The sequence below is a fragment of the Abramis brama genome, assembly GCF_963993115.1.
Source record: "Abramis brama genome assembly, chromosome: 4".
Taxonomy (NCBI): Eukaryota; Metazoa; Chordata; class Actinopteri; order Cypriniformes; family Leuciscidae; genus Abramis; species Abramis brama.
In genome coordinates this window covers 36,196,024-36,212,770 of record NC_139966.1, presented here as the reverse complement: position 1 = coordinate 36,212,770, position 16,747 = coordinate 36,196,024, and the positions used below count along the sequence as shown (strand labels likewise).

Here is a 16,747-nt window from a genome sequence, read left to right as displayed (position 1 = left end):
TGAATGGTTATCAGGCTCATTCCTTCAAAAGGAAATGCAGAACAATGAATGCTTGCAGAGTCAGGAGCTTCAAAATATTTAACAGTCCACATTTTATTCTTATCATTAGTGCATCTGGTTTTTAGAAATAATATTATCTATCCTGTAATTGGGGAAGCCATGGTTCTGAACACCTAATAAGTGTCTTTAATCTGTAGCATTGACATTAATCAGGATGAATACCTTTTAAATCTGATATTTGCACCAGTAAAAGGTCCTTAACATTAATAATTGCATCTTTCCACAGTTATTGCTTGGTTGATCCTAGCATAAGATAACTCAAGAAGCATCATAACTACATTTCAATGATAGGAATTGCAGCTAATAAAAGCTGCAGTATGTTTCCATATTACTCAAACTCTTTCACAAAAGATAGAGAAACATTTTAGCCCTTTAAAGATACATGGAAGAGCAGCTCTAAAAGAATGATAATGTTCAAGTAATATATTAATTCAATACTAGCAGAGCACAGAATTACAAAATGTAGTTTAAACTAGGACAAAAAGCAGAAGAATGTTATTCAATGCATGAATTGCTGACAAAAAGGAAATTTTCAAAAGGGCTTCATCTCATCTCTTCGTGTCTTACTATGCTTATTGCAATGTAGGGGAAGGTTTCTTTTGCAGTTCCTGTTGGGGATTTTCAGATCTGGCAGACAAATGCAATCTCTGCAGAAATGACTGTTAAAGAGATAGATGGATTTCCCGCTGCTACGCACATATGACATATCATTATCCGACATCATCCAGAAGCTTGGAGGAGGGGAATATAAATGAAATGAGAGTTGATACAAAGAGAAATAAAGAAATAGCTTTTATCATAGAGTAAGATACAATCTAGAAAGGAGAGACCGTTGTCTTTTTAACATAGGTCACGTTTATTCTAGATATTTTTGTTTCAAAGTGTTTTTTCATGCTTTTTTTATGGTTTGAGGGGAATGGAAATCAGCAGAAGGAAGGAAACTTACACAACGACAAATTTGTGTTTCACACAGCTCACTTGCTTCCAGAAGTGTCTGCAATTAACAGAGGAAATAAATAAATAACATTGATGTTTGTTCAAAGTTCAAGTTTCAGGCTTCTAATTTGCTCTATTTTTTATTTATTTCCATGGGCCCTATCATGGTGCAATGTGGCGCCAGGCACGACACAAGTGTTTTTTTGCTAGTTTCAGCCCCGATGCAGTTTTCATTTTCACGTCCTGCACCACGTTGTTTTAAAAGCAAATGCATTTGCACCCATTTTACTATTTTGAGGCAACTGAAATAGACTGCGCCATTGACCAACTGAAACCTGGTCTAAAGTCAATGGTATTTTTTTGTTTACTTTTTTTGAGTGCGTTAGTAATATGCGCCTATAGGTGGGTCCACAACGCGTACACTTCTTCCCGTAGATGGTCTGCTTGCGCGCTTTAACCTTGCGCACGAGCAGATCCATTTCCTCTCTGGAGAAGCGTTCCATTTTTCCGCTTTTCGGCCATGTAAATCTGCTATGGTGCGAGTGCAACTGGCTTTTAAAGGGAATGGGAGATGAGACACTCTGACTTTTTTTTTTTTGCATGTTACGCCCAAAACACACTCATTACTCATTAAGAGAAGAGGGCCAACCCTTTTAGACCTTGCGCCGGGAGCGCCAACCATTTTTCCCGTCATTAAACTAGCAAAAGTGGATTCGGACACAACCTAAGTGCACTTGCACCCTGAGCTTTAGACCATGCGCTTAGATGGTTAAAATAGGGCCCTATGTGTACTTGAATTTTAAAGCAATAATCTGAAAGAACAAAATGGGGGGAATTATTATTAAAGAATATGTGAAAACCACCTATCAGAATATATTACTTTGTGAACAGATACAGCAGCCAAATTATGAAATATCAGGAAGTTGTTTTTCTTATCACCTGCAGAGCTTAAGAAGTCTCATCTAGACAGCAAACACACTGACCAATGGATTTTTACATAGTCCAACTCACACACTCTGCAATCTTTAGGCTAAAGGTTGAATAAATTCCATGAAAACACAAACATCTTGTTAAGCTTGATGTTGTTTAACCTTTGACCACACACACATACACACAGAGACACACATTTGGTGCGGCAGTACAGCTGTGTATCTTAAGATCCTCCATTAGCCTGAATGCGACCTGTGCGTTAAGTTAATTAACCCTGTTTTACCTCAGCACGCTGACTCTGGGTCAGTTTAAATCACAGCTCTGACTCACTGCCAATCAGAACTCTCAGGTCTGGAGCAGGAAGCAGATTCCCTGTAGACCAGCTTCACATATAGACAGGTTAATCTGAGGGCTTGACAGAGGGCCAGAAGGGGCCCTAACTGAAGCTTAGAAATGCTTTAACGTTGTGTTTTTGATTTAGTCTATATTATTTTACTTGAATTATTGGCAATAAATGCATTTTTTTCATGACATAATTGAATCCATCTATCCATCCATCCATCCATCCATCCATCCATAATATGTAATTGCTGAAGCTGCTTCACACTGCAATACAATTTTCATCTCCAGCACACACTGACAAAGAAAGGGAAGGTCAATTAAAATGATCGATTGTTGCTTTTTACTTCACTCTACTCTTTCTCTTGTTTTTACTGAGAAAAAGTAAAAACTGTCGTAAAAAAGTAAACAATCTCAACAATTTCTCATTTTAACATTTTAATATGAAATCAAACATTTCTCATCAAATTCAATTTTCTTGAGCTATATGCTGCCCACATTACATTACTCTTATTGCATGTCTACAATTGTCTCATTTGACTGTATTTTTTTTAGGAATTTTAAGATAATTATCTATAAAAGTTGATACCTAAGCATAACTGAGAACCCCATTGTAACTAGAAAAATCTGTAAAAATAGGGCTCGACTGTCGGCACTATATGTCGGACATATAACGCTGTTGCACTTCGGGTGACCCGAGTTCGAATCCCGGCTTGTGGACCGATCCCGTCCCCCCTTGCTTCCTGTCCTCTTTATACTATCCTATCACAATAAAGGCAAAAATCACCAAAAATAAATCTTTAAAATAGGGCACAATGTACTTTATTAATTTGATGGAATTTTCCGTATTTATACTTTACAGGTGTTTTACCTGTATTTTGAATTTTGAACTTAATTGCGTTGGTTTAAGGTTAATGGAAATGTCTGTAAAATTACTGGATAATGTCCGGGTAATAAGGTACCAGTACTTTTTCTTTTTTTTACTTCTTTTTTTTTTTTTTACAGTGTATGAAAAAGCAACCTGAATAAGTCTGAAAACTGCTATGGTGATTTTTCGCAACGTTCCCCTCTGAACCCCTCTTCTATCTCTGGTTATGTCCTGCAGGTCAACTGGCAGCAGGCACCTGTGAGATTGTTACTCTAGACAGAGACAGCAGTCAGCCACGCAGAACTATTGCCAGACAGACGGCCCGCTGCGCATGTAAGAAAGGACAGATTGCTGGGACAACGAGAGCCAGGCCGGCCTGTGTAGACGGTAAGATCATATTTGGGATCTATTATTCAAAGCACTGTACTACACTTAAAACTATTACATATCAGTCTTTTTGTTTTTTATCAAACCTCTAAAAAAAAAAAAAAAAAAAAAATAACCATGATGTGTAGGCTATAATTGCTGTCAGATAGTCTCTGTATTATAATCATATACAATATAAGATCAGATGATTATGTAATAAATGTTTCTAATACGTTTCTTGTAAAAGACCAAGAGCATAAAAGCAAAGCCATCCCACTGCAGATGAAACAGCCTCAGATATAAAGGCATTGGACAAAATCACCTTAGGCATCAAAGAATCAGATGAAATGGCATCAGACAAAACTTAAGAAACGTGTCATTCATTATCCATTCAGTTTGTTTCACTGCCTGCAGCCTGAAATTCTGGGATAAGCTCCAGCCTTCCTGTGACCCTACATAGGACAAGCGGTTTGGAAAAATAAGTTTCCTTTAAAATTATCATTCTACAGAGTTTACAAGAAAAAGGCTCTGCAAAATACGGTACGCTGCTATAAACACCACTGGTGCCTCAAGCAGTGTATTTAATTATTACCAAAGGATAGAATGATTTTAGAGGTGGGAGTGTTTTATTATTATTATTATTATTTGTGATATTACTATTTGCGATAATATCAATTCAATTCAATTCAATTAGGCTAATTCAAGTGTTTTCATGCAAAGAATAAAATTGTCATTACACTGATTGTTGTTTGATTTTTAATTATATTATTATACAATATTATTAATTTAATTAAAAAGCGCTTTTAAAGGCCAGTGAAAGCATAGGCTACTGTCAGTTAAGTCCTAATCGGACGCTAATATTGTTTCCTTGTATGGTATTTTAAACATTTATAGGGGTGAGTCGGTGATTTTAATGCCGTCCGAATCCATAATATCAGTGTTTTTTCTCACCCAACCCGCGTAAAAATCCCTGGCCAAATTAGTAGCTACTGTTTTTTGACAAACAGGTCGTGTGGTAATTTAATTGCCATCTGAATCCACATCTCTGAGTTTACAAGAAGAGATTCAAAATCCACTGTTTAAAGCCTTTTTGATCACTGCCGAGCACCGAGATGTAGGCCTACACTTTTATTACTGAAATGCTGGAAAGTATTTCCAAGAACAATATTTCATCGCAGCTCCACCTCAGCGAACAAAAATGCGAAAGAGAAGAAAGCACGTACAAATTTGAAATGGTTATTATGGCAGCAATATATGATACAATTTAAAAATATGTAGGCTAGGCTATTATAGGCTATTATAGTTTGGATTATTTCTGAAGTGCTTCTTTTATAAAGAACACCGCTTTCTCACATAAACAGCCCCTGCACGAGAGAATAATTGATTCTCGAGCCATCGATATCAACCAATTCAGCACCATCGCCACGGACAGCACCCGGTAACGTCGCACGTAAGAAGGTATATCTTAAGCAGCTTCCTAAGGTATGGTTCGGGGAACACACTTAGGAACATAAACAACTTTGGTAAGATATATCTTTCGAGTCTTCTTAGCGCGCTAAGAGTGAGCGTTATCGGGGGACCGGGCCCAGATGTTTGGTTTTTGATAAATAAATAAATAAATAAAAACAAATCCCATAGAATACACCCAGAAGACACCCTACAGCATGCATGTGCCTTACAAGTTCGATATTGTTCCAGATATAAGTGCACAAAAGCAGGACACAGTCCACCAGAGGGGAAGAGAAAGAGAGAGGTAAAAAAAGAGAGAGGTAGAAAAGAGACAAATGAAATTTCAATCAGTTTAATCTGCTGGAGTCCTCAAGGTCTCAGCACAATTGTCAAATGTGATGAGACATGCTGTGTCCTTCAGTCTGTGGAGGTCACCCACAGGATAATCCACAGAGCACAGACCCAAAATGCTTTACTCCTATTGAGGACCATTTTCTAAGGTCTATTCATGAATGTCAGTATTTGGCACCAACTTTCTGTGCAAAGGGAACCCTGTCCAATTCACACACTCCAAAAAATAATGTATTGGCTCAACAACAACAACAACAAAAATACGCAACAGTGTGCATACTTTTTTTGTGTGTGTTATGACAGTGAGTGAATTTGAATTTGAGTGAATTTACGTTCAAACAACAAGCTAAATTGAGTTAGAGGAACTTAATAATTTGTAGCATAAACAAAGTTGATTACTCAAAAAAATTAAGTCGCTCCAACTACCAGAGTTGTAGCCCTGGAACCAATTAATCTTATCTATTTAAGTTCATATCAACAGATATCATAGCACATGCTAACACAACTTATTTAACATGTATATTTAATGAACAAGTAAGATATTACTACCACAACCAAATAAAGAAAAAACGGTAACACTTTATAATAACGTTCAGTTGTAAGTCATTTATAAGTGGTTAGTTAATGATGAAGTAATCGTTTACAAAACATTCATAAATGATTAGCAAGTGATATACTAACATTTTATGTATGTTTTGTAAATTCTGTTACAAGTCATTTACAAGTGATTAGTAAATGATTAACTAATTATTTACGAAACATGACTATGCGTTCATAAATGATTAATAAATTATGTTTTGTTTTTTGTTTTTTGTATGTATGTAGCAATTAGAGGGTGCAGAAAGTGTTGTAAATGCCTTGTATACACATACAGATCATTTTTAACAGGTAAGTAACAGTGTTCAACACAATGATGTCTAAACGCATGAATAAATCATTTACAACACTTTCTGCATCCCCTAATCTAAAGTGTAAACTATTCATCACTTGTAAATATGTTACACATCATTTGTAGATTAACACTTCAAGAATCAATAAGGCATAAGATCAACGAATCTTATCTATGAATGATGTGTAACACATTTACAAGTGATGAATAGTTTACACTTTAGATTAGGGGATGCAGAAAGTGTTGTAAATGATTTATTCATGCTATAACAGGTGTTGAACACTGTAGTGTGTACTGCAGTGTAAGTGCTGACTGGTGAGGGTATAGACAGCTGTTTTCTCTGAAACACATGGAGTCTTTAACCACTGTGCACCTGATGTGAGCAAAACATACAAAAAATTGTAACAATTTTTTAAACATTTATGAAATGTATAGTCATGTTTTGTAAACATGGTAAGGTAAACCCAGACAAAATGTCCCCACAAGGATGGCAATATTAGAAATGTGTGGTCCTTATGAGGAAAACAGCTTATAAACGTATTTAAAAATATATATCTGTATTTAATTGATTTAACTAGCCATCTCTCCCCTGTTTGTTGTTTTGTGCTGAACTGTGAGCAGTCCAAAAAAAGTAACGTCAGATTACATGTCAATTTTTTTGTAATCGACTCAGTGGTTATACAGTTAGAGGACACTGTCGTCATTGTTGACTTTCGTGTTGCATTAATGTGGACACCGTTATCAGTAATTTCACGCCTTCTGCTTCGTCTTCATGTGGAACAATGTGTCATTCTGGAAATATTGACCTGTATTAATATGGAGAGAAAAGGAAAAAGAAAAACACTTTTGTTACCCTGAGCAGTGTGAAATGACATCACTCATTCAACTCTTGTAGTGTCATATATTTGTGCAGATCAAAGCTCTAACAAGAATTGTGATAGTGTGCAGGATTCTGGGAATTAGGGTTGTATGTTGGAATGGAGACATGAAGTCATTTGCTTCTGAAATCACAATAGCACGAATAAAAGCTAATGCTACGTTATACATGATCCCTGTGTGCTTTCAGCAGACTGAGCACATTAAACCTGAAACACTGAAAGCATTACATGCAATTGGAAAGCTGATGACAGAATTAACCAGAAACATCAGATGTATGGAGGTGAACAGAAGTACATTCTGGGATTGTCTTGCTGTTGAAAAATATGTCACATGCTGCAAATAACACAAAGCTTACTGAACAGCAGAAAGCACAAACAATGAGCCTTGCTGTAAACCTTATTAGACATAAGACATTATAAATGAAATAAAGTCCAATTCAACATCTTTGAACGTAAACAATAGATTCCTGAATATTTGTACCTACAAAGTGCAAACCTCAAGAGTTCACTTTTCAGAAATTGCTCATAGCTACATTAATTTTGTGCATCTCAAAAAAGTAGAACAGCATACAAATACTTACAAGTACTCAAGTCTTGTACTACTTTACTACAAGTACTGGTAACACTTTATTTTGATGGTCCCCCAGCAGACATTACTAAATGGAAGTTACTTTGTAAGTGCATGTCAACTTATTCTATAACCCAAGCCCCTTATTCTACTCACCCTAACCTAACAGTCTACTACTCAACTAATACACTCTAATGAGAGTTTGTTGACATGTACGTGTAACATAACTTATAGTCAACAGAATGTCTGACGGGGACCATCAAAATAAAGTGTAACCTAAGTACTTGTACTACAAGTTCAAGCCCCTTACATTGAGATCTCACTGAGGTAATACTACTCTCTGCCATATTATACAGTTAGTATAGTTATCTCCAGTACTTAATTTAGTTATCTCCAGTGCTTAATTTGTAAATGAACAATTGCATAGCACCTCATTAAATATATACTTGTATACTCTCTCACCGACAAAGTTGTTGTCTCTTCCATTACATAGATTTCTGACTGCTCAAACATTCGTTGCTTGTGTCTCCCGCTATCCTGATTAGTGTTAGCGGAATGTCCAGGAATGAAGTTTCATCTTCTCTGGATCTCTTTCAATCAGAAACACCATCAGCTTTACTCAGAAAAATAAATGAAAAAAATGTGCTTGACTGTCTTTTTGACATTTTGGCGATTTTAACATATTTTTAATAGAACTTTCTGCTCCTCATTCCTCAAAACAATAAGCAGTAAGTCCCAACCAATGAAAGTGATTTTGAACTTAAGTACGAGATTAAGATTGGTCAATAATATATATTTGTTGAGGGCCAATAGCAAAACATAACCTACAAATAGATTGGCATAAACCCACACTCGCTCTGTCTCACTATGTAGGCATGTATGCAGTGTCACCATGTAATGCACTTGTTAATGCCGAAACATTTAAAAACAAATACTGAAATGCAAAAATCCAAATTCTGACATTTTCCGGTTAAATTCATTTTGTAGATCCATTTTATTCGTTGGTAGATATCTCTCTCCATTAGGAAATAGCAGACATTTTTTTCTGATATTAAAAATCTGTCATGTTCTCCTCTAATAGCCAAAATGCAGAGGTCAGAGAATTGCAAGAGACGAAGGCGAAGTGATGCTTGAAAACCACGCAGATTTATTGAAAAAGCGTTATTTCATCATTGTAAAAGCTGATTTCATCAGCAAAGCCATATCACCCTGTAGCCCAAGACTAGTTGCCCACTGAAGCTAAGCAGGGTTGATACCTGGATATATTTACAGGTAAAATTATGTGTTTCGTATCAAATCAATATGGGATGCAATTTGACCTGTATTTTACATAGGCCCACACATAGTTGAATAAACACATATAGATTTTGCAGTGTGAAGAATACTAATAGCTAATATAAAGAAGTCAATTTCACAATAAGTAGTAGAGAAGCTAATTTCCCAGACAGCAACATAGTGTCGGCCCAGATCCGGGTGAAATCTCGTACATGTGGATTCCATGCGTACCAGATGTGGGCCGGATCCGGGCCGACACTATGTTGCTGTCTGGGTTGCGCGTGCTTGCATTTTAGCGATTGCATTTTAGTTTCCATAGCGACGGAGTCTCGAGCACATGCACTGTAAACCTTCTTGTTGAGCTCACATCCGCCCTTTTAACGCAAGAGGGAAAAAGGTATTAATGGGTCTGTCCAGTAACTAATGATGAAACTAAGGTGAACTGCACACTTTGCAGAGAAGCATTTCAGTAGCTCAGAATGTCTGACGTAAAGGAGCATGATTTATGCATGGAATATTATATTAATAGATTTAGAAGAACACAGACACATCCGTGCTTCTAAAGCCTATTTTCTTTTTCGTTTCTTTTTTTTGGATAATCTATTCATATAATATTCCATACATTATTAGAGCTTTGTAGACAGATAATTGTTGTTTTTAGACATTAGACAGATAAATTAATAGATTATAGCCTAATTAATGATTTTATTCATTTGTAATTTTTATCATATATATATATATATATATATATATATATATATATATATATATATATATTACAAATTAATAAAAACATTAATTAGGCTATAATCTCTCTCTCTCTCTCTCTCTCTCTCTCTCTCTCTCTCTCTCTCTATATATATATATATATATATAAATACATAATAAATAATCCTGTCATATACAGTTTAGGACATTTAAAAATATTTTGACAAAAATGGGACACATAATTACAAATTTAAGTAAATTACTTGAATTTCTTTCTTTTTTTTATCCCATCCAGATATAGGATATAGGATATCACATACTTGATCTCATGTTTTCTCATGGTTTATTGTAGAGCTGTCAATTTGTCATTTTATTAAAATAATCAGATCCTGACTCTTTATTTGTGTCCTTGTTTTTTTTTTTTTTTTGGTTTGTAAATGGGTGGCGGAAAGGTGGCAGAACTTTGACTATTCGACTGAAAATATAGAGCATAGCATAGAGCCCTTGGATATTGTGAAAGCACCGCATTGACTGCAATCTATAACAGAAAAAATGGAAATGAACTGTCAAACCTCAGTCACTAAGCATCCAAACTCTGCAAGCTCTTCTTCATCTGTAGAGTGAATATGTTAATGTAGTGTTGTTAATGTTAATTGTAGTGTTTTTATTTATTTATTTTTATTCTATTAAGGACTACTTATCAGTAAGTAATGTTTTTTTGGATGGCTTTTTAGAAATGATGCACCGAACAGTGAACAGCTCTCCAAAACAGACGCGCGGCACAAACATTAGCATAGAAATTACAAGATTAGCATGGAAGCATTCATTTTAAAAGACTCTTGCCACCAACTACCATTCACTTACACTTTTGTTACAAGTAATTTTTATTAGCATGAATATATGCAGTTTCAGCAGTCAGATTGTGTTGAGTGATGAATGCGAATTGATGAGCATTTGTATGAAAAAGGCTCACAACTAAGACGAGACTGAGGTGAGTAGTTGAATAATGTAAATGTTTTACATTGTAATGGTCCTGTGTGAAATTTTCTAAAGACTCATGAAAGTATTCTAAATGATAATAAGCATCACTTAAAAGACATGGTGTGGTAGCTACTTTCTATTATCAGCACACTATTATCTCGTTATTATACCAGTCTGGTCCTGTCCAACCTTTAATGTTAAAGGTTTATTGCTGAATTAAGGTATTCATGTATATTTTACACTCTCTTTGTATTTTTTTGATTTGTGCAAATAAATTCACCCTGTGTTGTAGAGAAATTATAGTAGAGTGAGCTGGAGCTGTGGGTTTGTGTGCTGTTTCTAGCAAATGAGAGTGAAAAAGGAAGGTACTTGTAGATGTATGGCAGCACTGGCCAAATGATTTCCTCTTTAATAAATGCCATACCCACACAGTAGGTACAATCTAAACCCCTCGTCTTCACGCTATAGCAAACCAGGTCATTCTCATGATAAAGTGCTGCCAGGTGTACGGAGGGTACCAAGCTGTTGATTACATCAATTGTTATTGATGTTCCATTAAGTACCATTTCTTTTGTTTCTCTCTTGTAATCAATCATTAACTGCCGTTTTTCCACTTACCGTAGTTTTAGCGTACTTAGTTAAGCATGGTGCTTGGACTTATAGAGCTTACCTGTATACTTTGATGACTGAAGCAAAAAACAAAAAGGCAGTGAAAGAATTCTTAGGAAACTGAGAGAGAGAGAGAGAGAGAGAGAGAGAGAGAGAGAGAGATTGCTATATATATTGCTATATATTGCTCTAGAGCAGCTGTAGTGACAATGTCTCGTAAGCATTCCTGGTGTATTGTTGTTGAACGTAAGGGTTGAACATAAGAGTCTTCATTTTCTCCCATCATCCAAGCCACTGAGAACGCAGTTTATTTTCGAAGGTAATGCGCTGCACAATATATATAAATTCATTATTGTCTGCGCAAATCATTTCACTCCAGAATGGTTTGTGAACGAGGGTCAATACAAAGGGACAATACAAAACACAGGCTTTGCAAAAAAGTTGTTACTCAAGGATGGATCAATACCAACTGTTCGTGTTACAGCTTATAGTCTCTGAATCGATACTGGTCACGGGAGCAATGAAAGGGAGATCAAGCACTTTATTACAGTTCATAGGAGGTGTTTTATGGATATAAAGTTTACCAGTTTATTAAGCACCCCTGGAAAAGGCATAAAGTCTGTATATATGTGTTCGCTGTTAGTTGTAACGAGTGCTTTTGTCTAATTCAAGAGAGAGAGAGAGAGAGAGAGAGAGTTTATGGATAAGACTTTATTGTGCACTTCTTGTACTGTGATTTATTCAGCTCTTACAGTGATTTTCTGGAGCGAAAACGGACGCTTCATCTTTTGTGTGATGTACAATAAACTTCATAAAACTCATCAGTAAAGTTTTGGCCACCATTCAGACGAGGTCTACTACAACAGGCTTGTAGTGGATAAAAACAAGGTGACAACAGTTATAACTGTAATTAAACTAAACTATACCTGTTCTATCTCCATGCAGCATATATTTTCTGGCTCTGTGGCATCATTGTCCGACTCCGGCTCGAACTGAACACCGCTAGTACAGTTTCTGAATTTTTATTGTGTGAGATTGTCCTGTTTTGTTGCTACCGGACCATGAGCTCTTCTTGAAAGGGGACCGGGAGCAGTAGCTCATTTGCATTTAAAGGGACACACACAAAAACGGCACGTTTTTTCTCACCCCCCAAAAGTAGCAAATTTAATATGCTTTAAAAAATGCTATAAAAAACACTCATACTAAGACATCAGACTTATTTTACATCTTACATCAAAGTAGCATAATAGGTGCCCTTAAAATTATCTTTTGGGGGTAATTCCTCACTTGATTTATTAATCACCACACAGTAATTTCACATTTGATTTATTAATCACCACATTGTGTATTAATTATTTGAATCGCTTGACAGCCTACAGTAGTACAACAATTTTGAAGACTCTTCATGATCTTTATGACATTTTTCCAATCAAGTATAATTAATATAGTTCATGTCTAGCTCAAGTCTATAGCCCACACCCAAAACGAGATAGATCCATTTAATTTATTTCATGGAACTGTAGAATGCTTGATTCTAATTGGTTAAGATAGTAAGTTATGAAATAATTTGATGTCGACTGGCATGAATTAATTACAATTCTATTCTATAGCATCTCATCAAAAAGAACAAATAGGCTAAATATTAAATGACAATTTATATAATATTCATATATTTTCTCTCTCTCTCTCTCTCTCTCTCTCTCTCTCTCTCTCTCTCACACACACGCACAAATGCACGCACACACGCACACATGCACACACACACACAACTGTGGTATAAGCAGAATAATTGATTCGCTTTGGCGTAAGCCCCGTCCGTACTGCATAATCCGAGGGTAGCGGATCTGCATTTCCTGCCTGAAGACGAAGGCAGGGGCGCAGCCGACCCCACCGGGAGGTATGAACAGGACCATCCTGGGGGTGTTGGGGAGGGTGGAGGTAATTGTTTGCGTCAGCGTCTGCGAACTCAAACATGTGTAAGTACCGATCTTTTATACAGCAAGTATTAGGACATGATTGGATAGATGTGAAGGTAATAAGTGACGTAGTAATTGAGTCTTCCTGGCAGAACTTATGCTACAGCTTTCATTTCTTAAGACCTTTCATTTTAAAAGTCCATAAAACTCCCTATGGATGTCAAAGTTAAATGTTGGGAGTCTTGAATATATATATATATATATATATTTATACTACAGGGCCGTTGAATGCTTGAATCTGATTGGTTGAGAACGTTCTAAGGTGTGCATTATTTTCAGGGAAACGCACGGCTAAAGTAGTTCCAGGCAGGTCTTGACCGCATTACAGTTCCATATCACTTCGCCTAGTTAACGGTAATAACGGAAAATAGGATACAATTCATAACAAGAAAAAGCATTTAGCCCCATGCGCTTGATCTGCAATTTTCAATGTCTAGCTTCACAATCAATGGAAACATGCAGTTTAATTTTAATAAATAAAGTATATAGTCCTGTCTATATTATAATCAATAGAAAATTAAACTGAATATAGGCTAAATAAATGGATAGTCCTGCAGTACGGATTTTTATTGCAGATAATAATAAATAAATTATTATTTATAGGCCCACTTGTTAAAAGGGCTTTGTGTTTCATTTATTTGGCTATAGTCTACTATCATCTGTCAATGAAAAAAAAAAAAAAAAAAAAAGAATGAACGAATTAATTAAAACGAATTAAATTAATAAATAAATAGGCTAATAATACTGACGCACATGCTTTTCTGTCTCATTATTGCAACATCTCTCTCTAATAACTGCATTAATAACTGCATAAAGCCGGGGACACACTTTAAGGCCGGTTATGAATGCAATTTGATACTTATGACTGATAATGCCCAAACGCGCGTTCAGCGCGTTCAGTCTGTGTTCAAAGTCGGTGTTTAAAATCTGCTGCAGTCGATGAAAACAGTCAGAGAATGTGTCAGCTAGTCGTGTGTCCCAGCATTAGTCTGCTATCAGTGGCTCAAACCTCCGTTACTAACTCTAAACTGACGTCTTGGAATTAGCAACGGAGGCATGGGTTAGATGCGTAAGAAATTAGTCCTACATACAAGAGCGTTTTAATGACAAAAACTTTACAAACGTCTTGAAATACATAATCTGAACAATGTTTCGAGGTGTGGTAACTGTAGTATAAGCGGAATAATTGACTTCAGGCCGTTGAATTATTAGAAAAATAATGCACACCCGAGGTGAACGGCCACTCCGCTTCGCGTCGTGACCGCATTACCACCTCGGGTGTGCATTATTTTTCTAATAATTCAACGGCCTGTCGTCAATTATTCCTTACATATATATATATATATATATATATATATATATATATATATATATATATATTCAATTCAGTTTATGGTGGCCAAAATTTCATTGTAAGTGCAAAGAGCAGAGGAGATTGGAAAATAAACTTCTTTGAAAAGATGGATTTAACTCAGCGATCTGGATATAAACAAGCATCATTAATATTGAAGTTTGTCAGACACAGACTGTTGAATGATGAAGCTGAAAAATGGAGTGTTTTCAAAATGGGAGCATGTGTCATAAATCTAATAGAGAAATAGATGAGGAGAGTCAGAACTCGAAAGTGTTTGTTCTTCTGCTATTCTCTGACAAAAAGAGTCAAGATAATCTCAAGTCTGGATCCGCTTGTGCACTCCTGCATGTTTACAACGTATAAAGACATGAAACAATATAGTATGATTTCATAATTTATTTATCAGTTTAATCTTCAATTTTGTCATCATTTATCTAGCCTCATATCGTTCCAAAACCCCTGACATTCATTGTTCTGTGGATCACAATGGGACCTGATTGACAAAGCTTTTTTTCCACATAAAAAACAAAAGAATACAGTGACCAGTCGCTGACAGGCTCCAAAAGTTACAACAAAATATTATGAATGGAGTCCAATCGACTGAGGTATGTTGAAAACTTGGACTACTTTTTCGCAAATAAATCAATTGAGATAATGGCAATTGCGATTGAAACTGCAACTTCCAATTTGACCCAATGTGTCTTTGAGCAACCATCAAATCCACTTAGGAATCCACTTAAAAAAAAAATAAAAAAAAATTACCTTGTGTCCAATGTTTGCCTTAAAATCGTCCGTACATTTTGTACATTACCTCTGGCAGTTCTGCTCTCCAGAGGCTCCATTTAGAGTCTCTATTGTATCAAATCTGTCTGTTTTTGAATTCATTCTAAGTACTGAATTACAGAGGTCTTCATCTTCTCATAGAGCTCTAGAGTACTTCCACTGCACTTTCCTCCTTTATGATATGTAAAGTGATTATGACAGTCCACTGGCCCACAGGGCCTTGTTCTACCTGCAATGTAAACCTAAACGCTTGGTTGATAGTCCTCCTGACATGCTTCTGTTGATATTTGTGCATGTGAAGAGTGAGTCTCTAATTAGACTGGAGTGTTCCTGTCTCTGGCAGACCTTTACAGTAAAGGTCCATGGGTTGTTTGGAATTCATCTGGTCCTAAAGAGAGCAAAAGGTACTGGATCTATGGCAAAATGGACTTCTCATTGCACTTGGTGCTGTAAAAGCAGCAACAGTCTTTTTCTTCTATCTGACAGCCTGATTGTCTTTTACCTGTGCACTTTTCTTTGATGTAATTGCAATTTTCTGTAACTCCAGCTTTCTCATGTGTTATTTACTACTGAGTGTGGATTTGAAAGCATTGCTTGCGCACGATGCAATCATCTGAAGCCCATTCGGCCCGAAAGAGAGTCTTACATCATGTCTTTAAAAATATACAGAAGTATACATTCCCACATGTCGTTAAAGGGGAATTGTTATCCATTTGGTGTCTCATGATCCCTTGTGAAAAAGAAGTATATGTTATATACACTATAACATACTTATTGCAGATAATATAAAGTTGTGAACTGAATGTATGTTTTTTGGCACTTAATTGCATATGCTAAATTACAATATAGGCCTACTATAGTTTAAATATATAATAGATGAATTTAGGGGCTGTTTACACAACACCGTTTTCAAATAAAAACGGGATCTGTTTATGCGTTTTGGCCGTTCATTTACACGACTACTAAGTTTTGGCGGCCTGAAAACACAAGCTTTTAAAAATCGTTTTTTGAAAACGATAGCATTGTCGTTTTCATGTAAAACAACAAAAACGCTAATTTGTGGTTTCAAAGAGGATGTTTTTGAAAACGGTCTCCGTGTAAACAAGAAAAATGTGAATCTCTGAAGACGATGACGTCATGCACATGCGTATTACATGTTCAGTCTATAGTGTTTCATCGCCATCTAATGGCTTGGCAGCAGAATACAGCGTTTTTAGTCGTTTTCGCGGATCCGTGTGAATGTGGATCGTTTTAACAGTAATGTCGTCTGTACGTGGAAGAATCAAAGGAAAAACTTCTCTGTTTTAAGCATATCTTTGTCGTGTAAACGTACCCTGAGTCATTTTCATGGATCCTTGTGAACAGGGATCTTGTTGTTACAGATGACGTTGTCGTCTGAACGCAAAAGAAGCAAAGGAAAAAAAAAA

General features: G+C 36.1%; 1 protein-coding gene across 2 annotated transcripts in view; it reads left to right on the top strand.

Moving 5' to 3' along the window:
• Nucleotides 1-16,747, top strand: part of tafa5a (TAFA chemokine like family member 5a) — a 145,994-nt gene that overhangs the window by 81,960 nt on the left and 47,287 nt on the right. For both annotated transcript variants that reach the window (XM_084111353.1, XM_084111352.1), the window contains exon 2: nucleotides 3,371-3,520. In XM_084111353.1, coding sequence (XP_083967479.1) covers nucleotides 3,371-3,520 — 150 coding nt within the window. The remainder of the gene's footprint in view (nucleotides 1-3,370; nucleotides 3,521-16,747) is intronic.